Genomic DNA, 22,317 nt, shown 5'->3' with positions numbered 1-22,317 from the left:
TTACGTCAGCCAGAAAGGCTAGGATATAAAAGGCCAAGATCAAGGCCACTCTAGTAGTGTAATTTCTGCCTGGGAGACTGATTACCTCGGATCGAGTAGGGGTATTTCAGTCGCCTTGACAAAGAATACTGCAATGTATTCAAAACGTCGGCAAACTGTACGTGATGTGCGTACAAGTACAACACGGTTCAACCCGGAAATTAATTTAAATAATTCTTCACACCGTGGAAGCTTCACTTCTAAGATACATTGACCCTTGTTTGTTGTGATGTATTTTGTGTATTCTGCTGCCACTTATCTCCGATAGATGGGATTACTGCTTTGTACTTAGTATAACAGCCTGCCTGAATATTGGCGGGAAGTGTCTGGGGAGTTAGATCTGTCTCTTCTTTAGCATGCTATTCCTCTGGCTCATAAATTTTCTGATACTGCTGGTACGTAACACACTGGATCATCATAGTATTCCAGCTTTTTGATCCCTACTCTGAGGCCTTGATTGGAATGAGCAGTGTGCACACTTAAACGGAATAATGACACAGGAGTGTTCACGGCTGTCTGTGGCTTGGTCGTTCTAGCTCTGGAACTTTCAACTGTTAGATCGACACCGTTGTACTTGATGATAAAGATGTTGATTCCCATAGGGAACCTGAAATTGTTCCGAATGAGTAGAGAAAATGTGCTGTTTTCCATTTTATCAAATATTTCATGACAGCATTACTTTTAATCGTGACATTCGTACTGACGTCATGACTTAAATATACTTAAAATCATTAACAAAGGCCCCCTCTTAAACATTACTGAAAATTGCTTTATCCACCTTGACCAGTACTTCAACCCTAATTTCAATTTAAACGACATTTCTGAAAAACCCAATATCCTTTTTGACTTCCTAATTCTTCTTCTCAAAAATTCCAAATTCCAAAACCCCAATTCTATTTTCCATGCCTTACATAGTTCCCACCCACATTTTCTACCTCCAATAACCCACCCTCCTAACCACCCTAAACTACCCCTCCTTCATTTCCCTATCTTATCCTTCCTCATTACCATCTAACTTCAATTTCTTTTATTCTTTCTCTTATTTCACTATCACTCTTCCTCGTTTAATTTATTCTTCCTTCCCTATTAAAAAAAAACACGACCTTCATTTCGGTTCTCCTCTTTCAAATTTTAACTCTTGTCTTTCACCAACTTTGACTACTTCAATCATAACCTAAAAAAAATTTTCATTTAAAAATAGCGCACTGTGCATATAAGTTTTCATTTGTTTTCCGATATTGCGCTTTTTACTACATTTTTTCTTCTCTCTACAATTGTTTTTTTTTTTTTTTTTCAATGTCAATTGTTTTCCAAGAACTTAGCAGGAGTACAAGTACTCACTCAATTATTCTGATTTGCGTCATATATTTTTATATACGTTCTTAACTTCCCGCAACCGTGGCAAATTCTAGACCTTCAAAAACATTCTCCACTCTACTTTGGCGTTCGACCTTGAATGTGCCGCGCTGATCACCAGGAGCTGGCGGCTTTCTACTACAAATCTATTCGTCTGCGACTTCTAGTTATTTTTGAACTTTGTATATTAATTGATAGTGTTGTGACTTTGTGCATACAGAATGTGGTGTCGTGTCTTTGTGCCTATCAAAGTGTGAAACTGACCTCCAATATTCATAAACATTGTACATCTTTTATGGCTGATGATGACCTGGACTAAGGTCGAAACCGGTCCCATTTAAATAGGAATGTGATTAATGCATTTCCTTCTTTTAAGTATTGAATAGGTTGAACCTCCTTTTCAATTATTTAATTTTTATCATTGCTATTGGCAGCGTAAAGGTAACTCGCCATGTTGTACCTTGCGCAACCATATTATTAAATTATAATTTAATCATTGGAAATGTTTGCCATAACACTGGTTGCAAAGTTTTAATCTGAACGGGACACACAAAACAAGAAAACAAGACACAATCAGTCACAAATAAACATCACTTACCTTAATGTCGTGCTAGAAGCGTAAGTACCAAGACAGCTGTGTGGAACACATGCAAAGAGGATAGAATCGAAAATATTGTATTTAACTGACTTAAATGAAGAGAGAAGGTGAGATTTACTAGCAAAAACTTACTGAATGACAACACAGTTTTAGGTTTATTCAAATAAAATAAATTAATCAAAGAAAGATAGTGGTTAAAATTAGTAAAGTTAACACTGGTTTCTGTAGGAAAAGCACTAAAATTCCTGAACAGAAGAAATTGTTTTCATTAAGGCCTTTAGAAAAAACTAGAAGAGATGTTAAGTTCAATATGAATTACCACAGAGTCTTTCTTTTATATGAACATCAAAGAAGTTGGGACCAATCCCAAATGACTTAATTTGGTGGGTAATAATTCAGTTGACACAAGAAGGAAATAAAACTGCAAAGTTGAAATAGTTTAACCGAAAAAATATTCTATCAACATAAGGTTAAGTTATGAATTAAAATCCAGAACGTCACCATCAATTATTTTCCAACTAACTTCATCATAAAAACAACATCCATTACATAGTTATCATCAGCACATGGGAACAATGACCGCACTCCTTTTTAGTTAACAGCTCATCACAGCAATGACAAACACAGGGACCAGGAGCCTGTTCCACAAACAAACTTTGCAAATTTTCACTTTGCACTTTTCAGTTCAGATTTTGTTCCACCATCACTTTTCAGATTTGTCTTGCAAAGTGAAAAGTTAAGAATCTTTTCACTTTTCAAGCCTGTTCATCGATACAGAAATGCGAAGTGCAAAGAAATGAAGCGAAAAGTTTTCAGAAATCTTGCAAAGAGTCAAATCCCTTTTCAGCTGTTAAGTAACAAGTATCTACACTAGTTTCTTGACGTAGAATTTGAGTTAGTGATATAAACATGTTATGACGAGAGCTTTTATTATCAAGTGAAGATAGTGATGAAGAATCTAACAAGAGAATGTACGAAGACAGGTTTAATTTTCATAACCTCACTTCGACGGAATTTCGCAAGTGTTGTCCTGTTACACCAATACAAGCTAACTATATTCTTTAAATGATTGGTCATTTATTGAAACCTGCAGCAAAAAGAAGTCAATCCCTTTCGGAAAAAAGAACAGATTTTTATATGCTTACAGTGATGAGGAAATGGTGCCAGACTGCACGGTGTAGCAGCAATCCATGGGACATCGAAATCAACTAATTGCAGAACTGTTACTAAAATCGTAGATGCGTCGTATGAATTGTAATATTGCCTAACATAGTACGTTGACCTGATAATCCACATAATATAGCGAAAGAATTTCTAAGGAAGGGTGGCTTTCCTTCTATGTGTGGGTGTGTTGATGGTACTCCCGTTAATTTTTATGCTCCTACTGAGCGTAAAGAGGTTTATGTTGATAGACATGGACATCATTCTCTCAGTATTATTTTTAAAGTTGCCAAAAATGATGTTCTATTTCTCCTTTGCAATAATTGAAAAGTGCAAAGTTGAAAAGTTGCAAAGTTTATTCGAGGAACAGGCCCTGGGAGAATAAGGAAACCAACACTAGGCAAATGCTGGGGCAGCACCTTAATTAACCCTTACACTGCTACACCCGAGATATCTTGTGCGCAGTAATACGTCACGTCCTTGCTGCGCCCGAGATATCTCGTTGGTAACTTCAGCTAAATTTCTGAAAAGGAAATATATACCTTTGGAGTTTTCTTTGTTTTTCAAACTTGAATGGCAACTAGCTACATCTTTAGCAGCATAATGGACCATCAGTCAAAACGGAGAGTGCATTTTAACACTATTTGCGGTCAAATATCTGAAACCAGGCACTCAGCTCAGTGCCCAACCTAGGTTGGCAGTCCCGCAAAGCACCTGGGTCCAGGGATTGTAAAAATGGCTTCAAGTAGCGGACGGCGTGTTCTTTCCGAGTTCAAACTTATAGAAGCTGTGAATACCTTTGAATTGGAGGATGAACACTCAGATATCAGTGATTTGGGTAGTGATTACAGTCCTAGTGACAGTGCTGACAGTGATAGTGCTGAGCCTCAAGTACCAGCTCCACAAACCAGGAAATGAATTTGTTCCGAACTTGATTTATTTCAGTGGCGCACAGGTAATGTGTTTAGTCCCAGACTGTAATACACAGTTTTGATGACAGTTCATGGGGTATATCGTTCGGTGTGATTCATGATGGACCAGCGGCTTTAGACATATTTCAGTGCTTCTTTTCATGAGAAATTATGGAGCATGTAGCAGTTGAAACAAACTGGTATGTATTTATTACGCAAACAATACCACCGTCTCCAAGTTTAAGGCTACAGAAATGGAGGGAAACCACGCCTGAAGAACTGTACCTCTTTTTCGACGTGACAATGGTTATGGCAAGAATGAAGAAACTTACAATTCTTGAATACTGGTCAACTGAAGGTGACCGGCTGTATAAAATAAAGCCTGTAATTGACCACCTCAGAAACAAGTTCAGAGAAACCGTTCACTCCTTTTGAAAACATTTGCATTGATGAAAGTTTGACGCTTTTCAAAGACAGGCTTTCATTCATACAGTTGATCCCATCAAAGAAACACAGATTTGGAATAAAGACATTTGTTATCTGCAATTGTGGGACCGGATGTGTACTGGATTTTATTGTTTACACAGGGTCAACTATAGAAATAATTCCTGAACGTGAATTTGGGGTATCAGGGCAGTTGTCTTGTCACAAATTGAAAGGTACTTTCAGAAAGGACATGCATTGTGGATAGATAACCTACACACACAAAAAACCAACACATGTGGTACCGTCAGGAAAAGCAGGAGGGTTGTGCCGAATTTTACTACAAAATTGAAGAAAGGACAAACTGAATCAAAAGCGACAGATAACATGATTGCCATCAGGTGGTTCGATCATAGGGAAGTTTGTATGCTGACCACGCAACATACTGACAACATGAGACCTACAGGGAAGACAGACAGACAAGATAGCCTGTAGAGAAACCCCATTGCGTTATTGACTATAACAAGTACATGGGTCCTGTTGACCGGTCAGACATGATGATCAGTTCTATCAAGTATGTGCAGAAGTCAATGAAATGGTACCGAAAGTTCTTTTTCTGCCAGCTGGACATCACTGTTCTAAATTTTCATGCCCTCTTCAATGTCAAAACTGGACAGAACATATCTCTAGCAAATTTCCAGTTACAACTTCTAAGGGAACTCATCCAGAAGTACCACGTACCTAGACAAACCAGTAAAAGAGGACATCCTACATCTGGTGACCAACCACTCAGACCGATGGAGAGACATATCCCACCCCTGTGCAACCTACTCCAAAGAAGACATTTCCTACAAGATGCTGCGATGTCTGCTCCAACACAACTGGCAAAAAGAAGAGACGAGAAACCCGGTACAGGTGCGTCATGTGACGTGGCGCTCAGTGTTCACCCCTGCTTCGAAATATACCACACATTAGTGAAGTTTTGAAGACGGATACATTGGAGTGTCTGCTGTAAATTATGAAACAATTAGGTGAGTTGATATTTTAGAACATGGTGTTTTCAATACATTTCTTATTTTGGCCAACCCTGACTTAAATTTTTGTTACATTATTAAAACCAGTATGCTGACCACGCAACATATTGACAACATGAGACCTACAGGGAAGACAGACAGACATGATTGCCTGTAGAGAATTTTAATATATTTCACGTAATTTGAGGCATTATATTTTAAAAAAATAATTCAACACGGAGAGTTTGGATAGTCGCTCACAATATTAGCAATGAAAAGGTCAAGGCCACGGCCACTTTCTTTCCACTCCTAGCCCTTTCCTATCCCATCGTTGCCGTAAGATCTATCTGTGTCAGTGCAACATAAAGCAGATTGTAAAAATAATAATAATAAGAAGAAGAATAATAAATAAGGAAACCAAAATGGTAGACAAATGCCGTCTGAAAGAAATGAAGTAAGTCAAATCTAATCTTCAACTTATTTGGGTTCAAGAACATGTTTATCTTAATTGTACTCAAATAACGGGAGTATTATATGTTAAATAATTAATAAAATAATAAGGTAAAACCATTAACATATTATAGCTAATTATATAATCATACATAGACTAACTTGAAATTAGCACAAATAGGGCAGTACTAATAATATCAACAGTTATAAGAACCCTGGTTGATTACATTTAATGGTTCAGAACAGAGTAGTGTAATAATATTAGGTCATAGATGAGACCAAACCAAGGATAATAATCAAAGGTTAAATAACTGAATAGACATCAGTAAGGTAAGGTGATAAATTCAAAAGCAGGAAGTTACATGTGTGCCAAATAAAACAGATAGGATTGCCTAACCTTTATTTGAAGATATAGCGCACAGATTGTGCGTAGAGTTCAGAACAAACTAGAATTATCATGTATACTGACATTCACTTTTACAAAAGATCACAATAGATCATCTCCAATTCGTACAAGTGAGTACATGGTATTGGCTGCATTGTACACCGCAACATTTGCAGGATTCATCTGGATCATGGAAGTACTCAATATTGCGCATCTTACGTTGGTATCCATGTACCGCCATTGAGTTAACAAAGTGTCGCAGGTCTTGGTTAGTGCTTGTCCATATCCTATTCATCATGACCTGCATTGTATAAAAGTCGATCCAGATTTTGTCTCTTTTCTTCACTCTGTCCTTCATTAGTTTCTCCCAGGTGTCTGTGAATGGTAGCCTTCTCTTCATCTGGAGGTCCTTGATGAAGGAGGACTCCTTGGCAAGTTCATATTACATTGAATCAATAACAGTAAATTTCCACCTTTTTGTTACTTATATTTGCTTTAAGCAAATCGATTAATCCTTTACAGTACATGTTTCGTTCCATTTGGAACATCCTCAGCTATATTACAACGCTTAGGTGAAATTACAAAGTATACTATCTTCTTAAAAACATCTTAATGAGTACCTTGTTTTGCTTAAAATCAATGTGGATGGTTGAATGGGGTGGTGAAATGGGGAGGAAAATGGATTTATTTATTTTTAACCTATTTTAAAACTATATTCATGTTTTTGTTCCCAGCACTTTTTACACTATGATGTATGATTTTCTAGTTGTCTACTAATTAAAAAGTTTTTGAAAATTAATGAATTTTTCTTCCTCACTGTTCTGTTTTTGACAAGCATGTTCTCTTCATTAGCTCTTTCCAAGGCGAATGTTGCTTATTTTAATTTTTTTAAAGTGTTTCTTGAATTCAGTTAATGCAGGATCTTTGAAGCTGATTGCTGTCTACTATTATTAAAAGATCTTCCCCGGAATCTTGTTGTTGATAACAAATCTACTGTGTCCTTGGAGGACACATTACGGAAGGCTGCATCAGCCATTGCTCCGGCTAACCACGGTGTCAGACTTGGCGCCTTAACGATCATGGCCACCAGGTGACATCTCTGTATGCCGTTGATTGTATGGGGGCAGTGGAATACATCCATGGTTTCACCTGCCTGTCGTAAAAGGTGACTAGAAGAGATCCAGGGGCTTCTTGGGAGCACGGATTGATGATCACGCGTCCTTTAGCAGAGTCTTGCATTTCTTCCACTTGTGTCGGGCTCCTCACCTTCATCTTTCCTATCCGACATCAGTTGATCAACTCTTGTTCTTTTCCAACCCCAATAGTATTAGGTTTCGAAGGGCTAGGGAATCTGTTCCACTGAGACAGTTTTTTTTTTTTTTTTTTTTTCCTACAGGACATTTGCTTGGTTGCCTGTGTTGAACATTTAACAACCTTGTAATAAAATATTTGGAATTACTGAAGCTCACCTGGTGGCATGTTCAACACAGGCAACCAAGCAAACGTCCTGTAGGAAAAAAAACTGTCTCGGTGGAACAGAGGTAGAGTATCCTACTCGAGATCCCAAGTGCATGAATTAAGTCTCGACTGACATAGCCAATTATTAAAGGACAGGCAAAAAGCACACATAATTATTGAGTTATTGGATTAGATAACCTACCGGTACTATATTAGGATTAAATGTTACTGTTATTCCTGTGCCTTTGTAAGAAATTGGTATGTATGGTGTAATTTACCATAATGTTTAGTGTTGATGTAATGTAAATCATATTTTAAGCTGCTTTTGTTCTTGTTGTTTTCAGGATTCAGCCCACATTTGCTGATGCTTACAGTAATATGGGCAACACACTTAAAGAAATGCAGGACATACAAGGTGCTCTCCAGTGTTATACCAGAGCTATCCAGATCAACCCTGCATTTGCTGATGCTCACAGTAATCTTGCTTCAATACACAAGGTAATTATTATTGTTTCAGACTTCTAACTCTTTGTTCATACTGAATTGACACACATAATCATTATGTATGTTTGGTATTCACTCCAAAGGCTGGTTTGATCTTCAACTCCTCCACTATCAACTATAATAGATGGCTTAGGCATCACTAAGAGGCATTTTAGGGAAAGTAGTAGTGAGGTAGTTTCCTGTTGCTTTCCTGGCCAAGCCAGAAGTTGCTCTTGCATACCACTCTACCAAGCCCTCTAAAATGTGCGCACCAACCAACCCTATAAGTTACATTTTCATACCATAACAGGGACTGACTGTGTAAGGAATGAAGAAATGGCATTACTAGCATCGCTCATACCTCAGTCACTTTTATATTGTCAAAGCCAAGGATGAGACTGAGACAGGTCGATAAAAGTAACAAATTTGATGTAGCTCATACCAAACGACAAAGTGCATTGTAAACACTTGGTCTTGCCAGCAAAGGCACAGTGCTATCATTGATGGTAATTAATCATTGGGGAATTTTCAAGTCTTCTCTCACCTAAGATCAGTCTACTACTTACCTTTGAAGGATGCTGACCCTTGAAACAATAGGAGCTAGGAACTCAATTCGATTGCAGCCGACAAATCCAGAAAAATTTTTTCTATATTCATGGAGATACCGGCCATGCAATTCTAAACTGTTACATTATATCTGCTACCTGCTGACGAATTTGTTGGTAGTGTGGGGTGCAATAATTTTTTCTGTATAGTTGTCTACTTGTAACCTCCCAAGGACTTACAATTTGTGGGCACAAAATGTCGATAGACCCCTAGCTGAATGTAGTTTTCAAGTACTGTACTTGTGCTAGGCTCCCTTTGCAACTCTTATTCTCTTCTGACTTCAACAATAATCTATTTGCAAGGCCTAGAGAATATGTAGCTGGCAAGCTTGACAGTCTTATCAAGGAAATGGTTAGATTATGAATATCACTAATGGGAATTAGTGAAGTTCGGTGACCTGTTGTAAGTAAATGTCATCTTGACGTAGGTACATTCTGCTACTCTAGTAGCGAAGATAACTATAAAGAAGATCATAGAAATTGAGTTGGAATCCTTATTAATTCTGAACTTACAACGTTTGTCAACAACTTCGTTCCAATTTCAGATCAAATCATATGCGCGCCAATAGCGGACATAAAGTATGATGGTGAAGTAGAAATATTCTATGAACAATTTGGTACTGTTCCTAAAGGTATTCCATTAACTTGGCCTACACCGTGTATAACCTGGTGGGCCTAATTTCTAATATAATTGTGCTACTGTAGTTAATAATGATGTATCCAGTTAATAAAATTTAGCTTTAAAACCTCTGAATGGTAATACAAAAGACATATCTCACTTAATAACAAGAATGCTTCAAAACCAAAGCATCATATTGAAATATAAATTCAAAGGAAGGGGTATCATAATCAAATGTAGCCTACACCATGTATAACTAGGTAGGCCTAATTTCTAACATGATTGTGCTACTGTAGTTATTAATGATGTGTCCAGTTAATAAAATTCAGTTTAAAAACCTCTGTATGGGAATACTAAACAGATATCTCACACAATAACAAGAATGCTTTAAAACCAAACATTACATTTTGTATTGAAATATAAATTCAAGGGGAGGGGGATCATAACCAAATGTAGCCTACACCATGTATAGCATGGTAGGCCTAATTTCTAACATGATCGTGCCACTATAATTAATGGTGTGTCCAGTTAATAACATTCAGCTTAGAAACCTCTGAATGGTAATATGAAAGAAATATCTCACACAATAACAAGAATGCTTTAAAACCAAAGCAGTATTTCATAGGAGAGAGAAAGGTATTATACTGAAATTCCATTAACTTATAACACGTAACAAACATTACATATTGTATTGAAATATAAATTTAAAGGGTGGGGATCATAATCACATGTAGCCTTCACCAGGTATAAGCTGGTAGGCCTAATTTCTAATATGATTGTGCCAATGTAGTTATTATTGATCTGTTCAGTTAATAAAATTCTGATATTGTGATATTCTGCAACACAAGTCGTCATTATAAAGAGGCTCAACTTCGTCGCCGATTAATACAATAATCTTCAAAGTAATAAATTTAAATGCTGGAATAAATATACCACCTCCGGTCTTAGACTGCTCCAACTAGTTCTTCGGATAATCTTCTTTTATTTTTTGCCCTTTTTTCTTAGGTTGTCATACAGGTATTTCAAATGGAACTCATTATTCCGCGCAAAAAGTCAACAAGACAAAGGTGACATTATGCCCGGCACTGTTCAGAAGAGCTAAATAATATTAATGCTACACACTGCTGACTTGATCGTTGACGTTAAGGCCACGTTAAAATCTTAACAAGGTGTTAACTAACACTCTGTTATCGGATTTGTAACAGTGGTTGATGAAACTGGCCCTTAGTCTGTCAGTTGTTTAGTTTCTCACCATTGGCATGTCTGTTGAAGGTCATGAACTTGGTTTTGTTTGCATTTATTATTTATTAGTTCCATGTAATGTAAATCAACTGAGAATGATCCATGGATCGAAACTAGTATTGTAATTTAGAGGTTAATAAATTAATTTTACAAGAAAATAGTATTGGTTAGGCGGGAACATCAGAAAAACATAATTGTGAGTTCAAAACCAATACAGAAAAATGAAATTATCAACACATGACATCCAAAGGGAAGTCAGACACTGTTGTATTCTTTTTCTATTATTCAATGTTTATTCAGACGTTTTCAAAACAGCTTTAGAAAATCACGAGGTTGGCATAAAAGTAAAGGGTGCTGTAATTAATAATGTAAGATACGCGGATGATACGACCATCTTGTGTGACAGTCTTGATGGTTTACAACTCATGTTCAGTAATATTAATACACAGTAAGTGAGGAGAGTTATTTTTTGACGAAGTTGAGTAATCCGTTTGATCTTGTTTGTCATATATAGACCTGTGTATGTCAGTAATACTTTATTCCAGAAATCGCTATGTTATCAGAAAGTGTGGGATGGTAATATAATTTTTTTTTTTTTTTTTTTTTTTTTTTTTTTTTTTTTTTTTTTTTTTTTTTACTGTTCTAAGTCAGGCTGTGATGTCTTTCAAAACTCTGCTAAATCGATATGCATGCAAACAAGTAAGCTCCTGTTTCCCACCAGTAACTTGTTTCTGTTACATGTGATGTGTGTTGATGAGCTGTGCTGAAGAGCAAATTTCCACATATTAAGTCTGTGTACAGGAAGAGTGACTTATTTAGAAGTTTTAGAAATATTTATTTGAAGTTAATTACAAGTAGGACCAGAGGTCCCTTTGGCTGTAACTAACTGCCACTTTAACTTAAATGTATTAACTAATACGCACAATCTAATAAAAAGAATACATAAAAAGCGTAAGATACGTTTTCCTACTGAGCATATAAGAATAAGATTAAAAACTAAACATCTAATTGATTACAATAATACTTTTACCATTTCATAAACATAGACTATACTAACAAGGAAGAGAAGCTAAAATGTCTCTAGGGGATTATGATATTTCGTACTATTTAATTAATTTGGTGAAATTTCACTTACATGGCTTAATAAGTGGAAAGGTTCTGACACTACTTTGTTGTATTTCATATAGTTTAAGATCATTTCATAATTGAGAGGCAGTGACAATGAACGACTTTCTGCACTTTATAATACCTACCTAGTAGGTGTGCTAGGTACCAACTGATGAGCCCACCCTAGCACACGAGGGCGAAATGCTGGCAACCAAGAATGAGTTAGCTGGAAAATTTATAATGTCCAATAACGGACCATTTATATTGGTATTATAAATTTACTCATTCAGGACAAATATTTCAGATTCCCTCTGGGAATCAACATCTATATCATTTCTGCACTTTACCATACGATGCTGCGGAACCTGAAGGGTGTTAGCTGTAAACCTATTATCCCGATCATGCATTTGACTCATCTGAACAAAGTACTTGATCAAATACGAGGCAGCATTAGGTTTTAAAATTCTCAGAAGTAAACAAGCAGCTGAGTATGATCATCTATCCCTGAGTTTCAACTACTCTGCGGCTGTGCATTAAGATGTTACGCGACAGTCTTTCTGGATAACGTGACAGTCTTTATGGATATTGAAGACGAATCGCACACAGGCATTCTGAATATGCTGGAGTTTGCTATTATATTTCTGGAAATTACAGCACCGTAATGTAAAATAGCAAGTACGATAGTTTGGATGAACATCTTTCTCACCGAAAAAGGAAGATGCGGCAAGTTTCGTCGAAACTGGTATGCCAGACACTTATGCTTGCCATGAAAGGTCCAGGACAGAGTGTTATCCATTAGAATACCTAAATTCTTAACACATTCCTGATACTTGACTACAGAATTCTTTACAATTACTGGAGGAATGTCCCTGTTGAAAAGATTTGATAAATTTCTTCGATATCCTAGAAAAATAGCTAAGGTTTTGTTTTCATTTAATAGTAAATATGACTTAGTGTGTATTGATAGAAGAAGGGGGAAAAGTGACAAACTTAGTGCAGTATGCTTTCTTCTCCGTCGTTTCGTGGAAAACTGCAAAAATAATTACTGTGTGGGAGAACCAATGACAATAGATAAAATGTTGATACCTTTTCGAGTAATATGCAGTTTCATTCAGTACCTACCCAGCAAACCAGCTGAATGTGGGTTGAAGATGTTTGCTGTGTGTGACTCAAACTTTTATGTTGCTAATTTAGAAATACACTGTGGTCAGCAGCCACAAGGGCGGTACAAGATGTTGAATACTCCAGGGGCATATTCCACAAAAGTATGGTCTTGTACATTACAAGTTACTAGTGTTGATTCTTGTAATGTGTGGAGTTGTACATTTCTTGTTCACAAAAGATTGAAAGTCTCTTGTATATTACCAGTGAATTGTTACGAGTTTTACAAGTAACAACATCAATGAACATACTGCGTCATAGCATGAATCAGCTGTTTATATTCGTATTCCATTCTTTGAATTAGGTTATGCTTGCCTCATTTATCGTAATATTGTATTTGAAGGTAAGTTACATAGCAAAGATTCAAAGAACTCTAATATTTCTGTGAATTTCTTAATGCTACGATGTTCCTTTTCAGTTTATTCCTTTGATGATAGGAAATTACTCCGTTATTATCACCCATTCTGTTCTTCCGCGATCCTCACATATGTTCCACGGTAGTCTGACATACCTTGATCTGTCATTAGGAATCAGATGCCGCTAATAATGATATTTGTCCGCCAAACTTAATTGTTGCGAAATTGCAAACTCTGCATGAATTGTTAAAATGGTGTCAAGAGAAACAAAGTTATTCATTTTGAAGGAAATTGAAAGAAGGAAAGATATTCTTTTCGGTGCATTCAGCGAGCGTCTGAAAAAGCAAGACAAAGTAAATGGTTGGATAGAAATATTTGATTTGCGAAATGCTCATGCTGCTTTTGAGGGGAAAAGTTGGACATATGTAAGAGATATTCTGCTCATTAATGATTCCACAAATGTCCTTGGAACATGTTTGTTCAGGATTTTCAGGCCAACAAACAATTTGACCAAAGATTTTGCCATCCCATGCATATCTGCAGTACCATGGTACTGCCTTGTAGTGTTGTTAGTAACTGTTAGAGATTTCTGTTTGTAGGATGTTTTAACCTATGCCCAATATCTATCAAAAGTTCTTCCACTTGTATTGTGCTTAACCTAAAACACTCATTGTATTCAAATACAGTGTTAAACTGGAAGTTTATTCTTTCGCTATACAGACGGTAGTTTTTATTTTCATCATCATCACTATCACTACTGCTAGAATGTATCTGAAATAACTATATTTAAATAGCACTAGTACATTTATATATTATTGTCCTTTCACTGGTAGAGAATACTTCCCAATTCACTAGTACTCTCGTGGAACACACCCATAAAAGTTCACTGGTGATTTGTAAGTATGGAGTAGTAAATTACAACTGTAGAAAATTATTTTGTGGAACAGAAACTGTGGTATTTGTACTAGTTACTAGAGAATTTACTTGTAATGTCCAAGGCCATACTTTTGTGGAATAGGCCCCAGCTGACATCACTCGTTTGCTCCAACCTTGGAAAGGGAAAAGCAGAAATGTAACTTGTGATAACTGGTACACCAGTTACCCCTTAGCGGTGACTCTTTTGAAGGACAATGTAATAATGGTAGTAATGATAAAGAAAGACAAACAAGACCTACCACCAGAATTTTTGCCAAACAAGACAAAAGAAGCTGGGTCATCTGTTTTTGGTTTCTTGAAAGATGTTACTGTTGTGTCCCGTGTACCCAATAAGAACAGAGCTGCAATTTTACTTTACACTATGCATAGTGATGCTGCAATTGATATGGGTACCAACAAGCCCGTATAATTGCAACAAAAGTGGTGTAGATACTGTGAATAAACTGAGCGATACCTATACAGTATCAAGAAGAGCAAGATGGCCTTTGGGTTTGTGTTGGGGGGGGGTCTTCCAGTTGGTGAATATAGTGGCAATGAACAGTCAAATCTTATACAATTCATCACATGTTGAGAATGGCCATAAATACCAAAGAGATTTTTTCAAAAAGTCTTGTCATTGTCATTGATGAAACTGCATCTTGAAGTCAGAGCTGAACTTAGGAACTTGCTTGCAAACACCCAGCTCTTTCTGAGAAAATATAAAAGGCAAGAGCAACAGTAAGAGAAAAACTCTCCATCAAAAATACGTCAGTGCTTCTCTTGTGGCAGATAGAAGAACAGGGTGACAACGATGATATGTAGTGTGTGTAAGAGATAAGTGTGTAAAGAACATGCGGTTACTGTGATCACTTGTCCAGAATGCAACAATGGAGACTGTAGTGAAGACATAAAAAAACATGGAGTGACTGGGCTGAAATGTGGCTGGTTATAAGTGAAATCTATTTCCCATGTTTGTGAACAGTGTTTGTATGTAGTTTCATTTGAGAATTAAGTATAATGATGCTTTACTATTCCTTCAAGTTGCACAAATTTTTGTACTTTATTTTAATGTTTTCACATTTTTATCCAATAAAGGATGGTTCAACGAATCTATTCCATTTGTTGAACAGTTGATTTAATGTGTAGGTACCATTTATTAGAGGTAACATGTTAAAGTGATTTTGTGGCATCATCCTCTTGATGTACAAAATACACCATGCGTGTGCTTATTACATATTAATAGGCGTGTGTAGTCAAAGGTTAAGAAACACTAGGGAATATGTCAGATTTGGTTAACGGGAATGTAGTTTCACCCACTGCAGACTTCCGGCTAGTTCGAATATCGACTTTCCCTTCTCCAGTATCAGTATGATTTTCAGTTTTTCATTGACAATCTGCATTTCATTTTATGACTACTCATATTGAAGACTGACACTGCTACAAATCACAGTTGGAAACTCTCTTTGATTGAAAACTTCTAAAAGACTTTTGCATGTATATTTATACTGTTCGGTTGTACTATTGGCACTGACCCTCGCACCTACCCTTCACAACTTGGTTTAGTATTTAGGTCAGTGATCTTGGAATGTGACAGGTCAGGAAGGGGGGATAGGTTCTGGGTGAAAGTGCTTTCCTCTTTTATTGTCTCAATTTTGGAGATAAAGGTAACTTGTGCCACACCACCCATGGGAACATGCCTAGGGGTTTCCAAGTTTGCAGCATTATGGTAGCAGTGTGCATGTAGACCTAACTGCCGCAACACAGAGCAGCTAACTCCAATCTTTTTGGATCACTATAATTTAGTCTTCATGCATCATAACACATTCAAATTTCTGGAAACATTGTAAAGATAATTTTACTATGTGTGATGATTAGGACTGCCTTTTAAATTGCTTTTTAATACATGTGAATTAACCACAAAGCAAAGTATCGGGAGTACACTGTAGTCGTTTCCATATTCATTAATTAATTTTTCAATATTTCCATCAGTACTGGTTCATGCTCAGTTAATATTATTTTGGATTTATAATAAAAGTCTGCTTCCTCTAACTGGAGGCTGCCATGTACCAAAAGAAAGATACAGAAATGAAAGACAATTTAAGTTTTTTTTTAATCCTTCAGTTTTGTTCTAACCTTTTGCACAATCCTAAGATATAAATGAGTAATATTGAAAATATGTGTAATATTGTAAACATTGTTGTATTGTCATAGGGTTTTCTTATATTATGCCAGGAGGAGAGTGATGTAGTAATGTTGAATTTAAAAATACGGAAAATTGTTGCATAATGTTGACAGTTGTATAATGTATCTTTGTCGTTATAGGATTCAGGAAATATCCCAGAGGCCATACAGTCATATAGGACAGCCTTGAAACTGAAACCTGATTTTCCTGATGCGTACTGCAATCTGGCACACTGCTTGCAGATAGTCTGTGATTGGACAGACTATGAAGCTCGCATGAAGAAATTGGTCAGCATTGTGGCGGAACAATTGGATAAAAATCGTTTACCTTCTGTTCATCCTCATCATTCTATGTTGTACCCTTTATCACATGAATTCCGCAAAGCTATTGCTGCTCGCCATGCAAACTTGTGTCTAGAGAAGGTAAGTAATATTATAAGTCAAATTTGTATTTAAAGTTGAAATTTTGATTGGAGTTTCTAAAGTCTTCTAAATCGTTATGTCATTAATCTCTGTCACCAGCCAAATTTGCATCAGAAACAAAACTATTTTGATCTGATCATTGCCCTTGGGAGTCAGTCCGGTGTAGTAATGTGTTTTTTTTTTTTTGTTTTGTTTTAGAGAAGTTACCTTTCAGCTTCATTCCTAACAAAAATTAATTCGTCCTTCTTATACTATTCATTCAGAGGATGACAGATTATTTTGCCATCAGCTCTATGTACTTGTAATATCTTTTTCTTTAGAGGATGGTTGTCCAGTTGTACTTCCTCTTAAAACTATAACCACTACACCTTTTGTTTCCTTGTCACCTACGGGTGTGTAACTGTACTATTGTCTCGAAGTTAAGCATAATCATTTAAACTGAGAACTGTAATGGTTAAATGAGAGGAAATGAGATTGATTGGCATTAAATAAAAATCAATCCCTGTTTACACCAGAAGACCACTAACAGCCAAGCTAAGAATTATTACTTTTCTTTGATAAGACTAATTTTAGTAATAACCCCAAGGTGTTTTGCAGCAGTGTCTGCCAGGGAACCCTCTTCCAAACTTGGAACCGATGTCTGTTCTAGGAGTCCTTCTGCCTTAGTCTCACTCACCCTTGTAAACAAGCGTCATTTGCTGAGAAGTCAGCATCACCACCTTCAAACCTTCAATCAAGTCCATATCATTAAAGAATTTAGAGGAACCTAGTTACTCATTACAGTCTCTGAACAGTGTAGACGGACATTTTTGATGGTGATTTACTGAAGAATAACCATAATGTTCAGTAGGTAAACAGTGCTCCGTGAGGAGCAGAGATGATGTACGTGAACCCCGAGTTGCCTGAGAGGTTATGTGCTCTTTCATTTCTGTTTCTAGCTTTACCATCCTAACCTTCTAAACTTAATTTTATCTGACTGTCTAGCTAACCAGTTTGCTTTAAAAAACAATTTGATCATGGAAAATTGGTAAATAAAAATTTAAACAGGATGGGTTTGAAGCAATTGTTGAGGAATGTGAAAACAAATATGTACCTTTAAAGGTGATAAGGAACAGTAAAAACCCATTATATTTTAACAGACAAGTAAAGAGATTAAGAAGGAAGTACAGATCATAAAGAAAGAGAGTTAGGAATGGTTGCAGGAGTAATGAGAGATTGAAAGAGCTTAGTAGGAAATTGATATCAGTGAAAAGTCATCTTAATATATTTGGCAGCGATATGAATTCTAGACATCGATGGCTGAACAGTCTAGACAGCTATTTGAAGCCAAACGGTTAAGTGTAAGAGAGGGCCTTGAGCCCTAACTTCGCCACGAATAAAGACGAATTACTTACTTACTTACTTACTTACTTACTTACTTACTTACTCACTCACTCACTCACTCACTCACTCACTCACTCACTCACTCACTCACTCACTCACTCACTCACTCACTCACTCACTCACTCACTCACTTACTTACTTATACGGGAAGGTTGAACTTTCAATCAAGAAACTCAAATTTCTGATCTGGAAGGGAGTTATATTTCACAGAGATTTTGTTAAGGTTCCTGATGATGACGTGATTCGTAACCTTGCTCGTTGGGGGAGTAACCAAGGTTAAAATAATCAGTTAAAGGGGCATATCGAGACTGCTCGATACAAGCTCTTTTGGTTTGACCTTCGACGCCCAGACTGTGCCCAAAGAAATAAAGGTAGCAGTGTACTCTCCGACTGTGCATCCGTACATTCCAGCCACAGCTGTTACAACTGCCAGAAATTTGGCCACGTCCCATTGCGATGTAAAGGTTCAACAACCTGCAAAATGTGTAGGAAATGAGAGTATGCTGGTGTTGACTGCACACCATCACCTGTGTTTGTCAACTGCCCGGGTATGCATGCTGCAGTCTCCAAGGAGTGTCAGACATTCAGGGAGGAGATGATTATCTAGAAGATAAAAAATCTGGGTAAGTTATTTTATCCAGATGCCTGGAGGAAATTCATATCCATGGCTGCTCAGGAGTTCTCTGTTTCCTTTGCTGAGAAGGTTGCAAAATTGTGAATCTCACTACAGAAAAATCAGTCAGAAAGTCTCAGCCACAAACAGGCAGGAGTATGTAAGGCAACTGGAGATCCCAGGAAGGTATCAGTACCTCCTGGGCATTCAGCAAGTGCATTATTGTCAGCGTTGCTTGGCTGAGAAGACCTCCCGTAGGAGGGCGGGGGAAGAGACTCGTCCCTAGCCAGGGCTGGAAAGTCATTCGGCCCTCCTACCAAAGCCCAGAACAAAATGGAGGAGAATGGGAAGTCCCAGCGCTCCCCTAAAATGTTGGAGCAGAAGTCTTCGCCAACCCAATCAGAAATTGCCTATCCCCAAAATATACTGGCAAACCATCTGCCAGCTCTCCTCCAAAGAGTCCAAAAAGGATGGACATGGGTGAGAATCCCCGATGCCATTTTACTCGATCCGCTTCTGAGGAACCTAGTTCTTCCAAGGAGAAGGCCGACCATTCCCGATAAGATGGATCACCGTCCATGAAGTGCTCAGTCGATTTATTCCTCTCTTTTGAAGAGAATATGGAGACTGAAACACTCATCATTGTGGACAGTAGTGACAATGACGACGACGGTGGAAAATGGCAGGTAGAAGGTCGAAAGAAGGACAAGCAGTTTTGTTGCGCTACTCATCCTCGCAAGGACATTATTCCAGTTCCTAATTATACTTGTCGCCTGGCTGAGTTACTGTTAAAAATTAAATAATTGAAAAGGAGGTTCAACCTATTCAATACTTAAAAGAAAGAAATGCAGTAATCACATTCCTATTTAAATGGGACCGGTTTCGACCTTAGTCCAGGTCATCATCAGCCGTAAAAACATGTACAATGTGTACAATGTTTATGAATATTGGAGGTCAGTTTCACACTTTGATAGGCACAAAGACACGACACCACATTCTGTCATACACAAAGTCACAACACTATCAACTAATATACGAAGATCAAAAATAACTTGAAGTCGCAGACGAATAGATTTGTAGTAGAAAGCCGCCAGCTCTTGGTGATCAGCGCGGCACATTCAAGGTCATGCGCTGCGGTCGAACGCCAAAGTAGAGTGGAGAATGTTTTGAAGGTCTAGAATTTGTCACGGTTGCGGGAAGTTAAGTACGTATATAAAAACATACGACGCAAATCAGTATAATTGAATGAGTACTTGTACTCGTGCTAAGTTCTTGGAATTGAATAGGTTGAACCTCCTTTTCAATTATTTAATTTTTAACATCAATAATTTCAATACGAAACAATGAAGTTTTTATCTTTAAATGGCTGAGTTACGTCAGCTGATGTGTCTCCATGGCAACCGTAGTTTATCTAGGAGAATATTGTTTTTGACCTTGACATGGCACGACTATAAGAGGATATCGTCTTTATTCCAAAGTCTGAGTAGCTGTGGATGGCGGGGCGACTGAGGGCATTTGTACTCCAGCTGGACACAGTTGCAGTTAGCACCCCATTGCCAGTAATGACAACTGTGTGCAACGTGTTTTTCCCACCAGACTACAATCTTCACATTCATGAACACCAAGATGTAATTGCTCAGTTACCTCATCCTTTCCTCTTGCTGGAAGACTTGAACGGCCGTAACACCGTCCATTTTCCTGTACTAGGGGGAGGATACTTGAGCATTGATCCACCAGTTTGATATTTGTGTGCTCAACACAGGGCAACCTACACACTTCAGCAGAGCACATGGCACATTGTCCCACCCGGATGTCACATAGGGCAGTGGAATAACACCCATGATATCCCCTGCCTGTAAAAGGCTACTAAAAGGAGCCCCAGGGACTCTTCTTGTGAATGTGGATTGGCCTTAGCTTGCTTCCACTTGCTTGTGCCAGACTCCTCACTTTCATCTATCCTATCTTGGTCAGCTTTTGTTCATTTCAGACCTGGGTGGTATTAGATCTCTAGGCTTAGGGAGACTTTCGTTTTTACACCCTTGTCTTTCTTTAGTCGATACCTTCATTTTTTGAAGTGTTGGATCCCTTCCCTTTTTCCCTATGATTAATGTTAATAGAGGATGGCTCCCTGCTTGTATTTTCTCTTAAAACAATAATCACCTCCGTGATGTCACCTTGCACAGCTAGGCGCTAGTTGCTCTGTTTCAGTGGCAGGTACACGATGACCTCTGTGATAGTGACCCCTTCCTGATACTTCTCACTCCCTTAAATCAAACGCAGTCCGTAGTACCGAAGCACTGGTTACTTCGACAGGCAAATTAGCCAGAGTTTTCAAAACTTGCAGTGATGGCCGATGAGGTGGTGGGGTCCATTGATGACCACATTTCTACCATTACAAATGGAGTTCAGGATGCTGCAGAGGAAACAATAACTTCCTTGTCTAGCATTCCTCGTTGGAAGCAGGTCCCATAGTGGACCAACGAAATTGCAGCAGCCGTATGCGATCGTCGGCAGACTTTTAAGACTTTTTATCGGAATCCTACGATGGCCAATCATATTGCACTTAAGCACTTCTACACTAGCGCCAGTTTCTTGATTTGAGAGATTAAGAAAGCTACTTAGGTACGGCATAGACTCCATCATCACAAGAGTTGGGAAAACTCCTCCTTATTGTCGGACTCCAGAACATGCACTCAGTCCGCAGAATCTCCATTAATGGAGATACAGTTATGATTCTTTAACACTGTGAGCCCGAACGTTTCAAGATGGCGTCCCTACCCTGTGCTGGCATAATTTACTCTCTCAGAAAAAAAATCACAGTTCTGTCAGTTTTCGCATTATAAATGAACAAATTTATATACATATTGTACAAAGAGTGGGCCCACAAAATCAAATAAAAAATGCTTACCTTCAGCATTGGAAAGAAACTTAGGCTGCAATATTGGTCCATTGTGATATTCTTGTTCACACACTTGAATTCCTAATTCACTAGAAAAGTTCGATAGTTCTTAGTCACTGATTAACAGTATTACACATTATTATTCCCAATACTTAGCTTTGGTTTGGTAACACTCCAAAACATTCTCCTATGCAAAGACCTATGTCACATTTACGACAATATATGGTTGTCATTTTCTTCACAGCACGACCGGTGTTATGTTTGGACTTGTCGTAGCAAACCTTGCACGTACGCTAGGCGTTTCCTTCCTTCTTCACGTCTACTACAAGTATTCTGTGTGAAAAATGATCTCTACCTACTAGCCTTCCCGTAGTTGATGCTCATGATTCTTCAGTAATTTCGGCCCCAACACTACTCCCCAAATCATCTGCTAAACGTTCACAAAATTTCGAAAGGGGAAGTTTTTGTGAAGCAGCCTTACAGTATATAGGCATTCACTGTGGCAAGATCAAACAGATGGAATAATAATTTTTTCC

General features: G+C 37.7%; 1 protein-coding gene across 4 annotated transcripts in view; it reads left to right on the top strand.

The window, feature by feature from the left end:
* sxc (O-linked N-acetylglucosamine (GlcNAc) transferase sxc) overlaps nt 1-22,317 on the top strand; it is a 378,462-nt gene that overhangs the window by 268,342 nt on the left and 87,803 nt on the right. For all 4 annotated transcript variants that reach the window (XM_067136873.2, XM_067136875.2, XM_067136874.2 and 1 more), the window contains 2 exons: nt 8,139-8,292; nt 16,605-16,886. In XM_067136873.2, the coding sequence (XP_066992974.1) occupies nt 8,139-8,292; nt 16,605-16,886 (436 nt within the window). The remainder of the gene's footprint in view (nt 1-8,138; nt 8,293-16,604; nt 16,887-22,317) is intronic.

Source organism: Anabrus simplex, chromosome 1 (genome assembly GCF_040414725.1).
Source record: "Anabrus simplex isolate iqAnaSimp1 chromosome 1, ASM4041472v1, whole genome shotgun sequence".
Lineage (NCBI taxonomy): Eukaryota > Metazoa > Arthropoda > Insecta > Orthoptera > Tettigoniidae > Anabrus > Anabrus simplex.
This window is presented reverse-complemented; position numbering and strand designations above follow the sequence as displayed.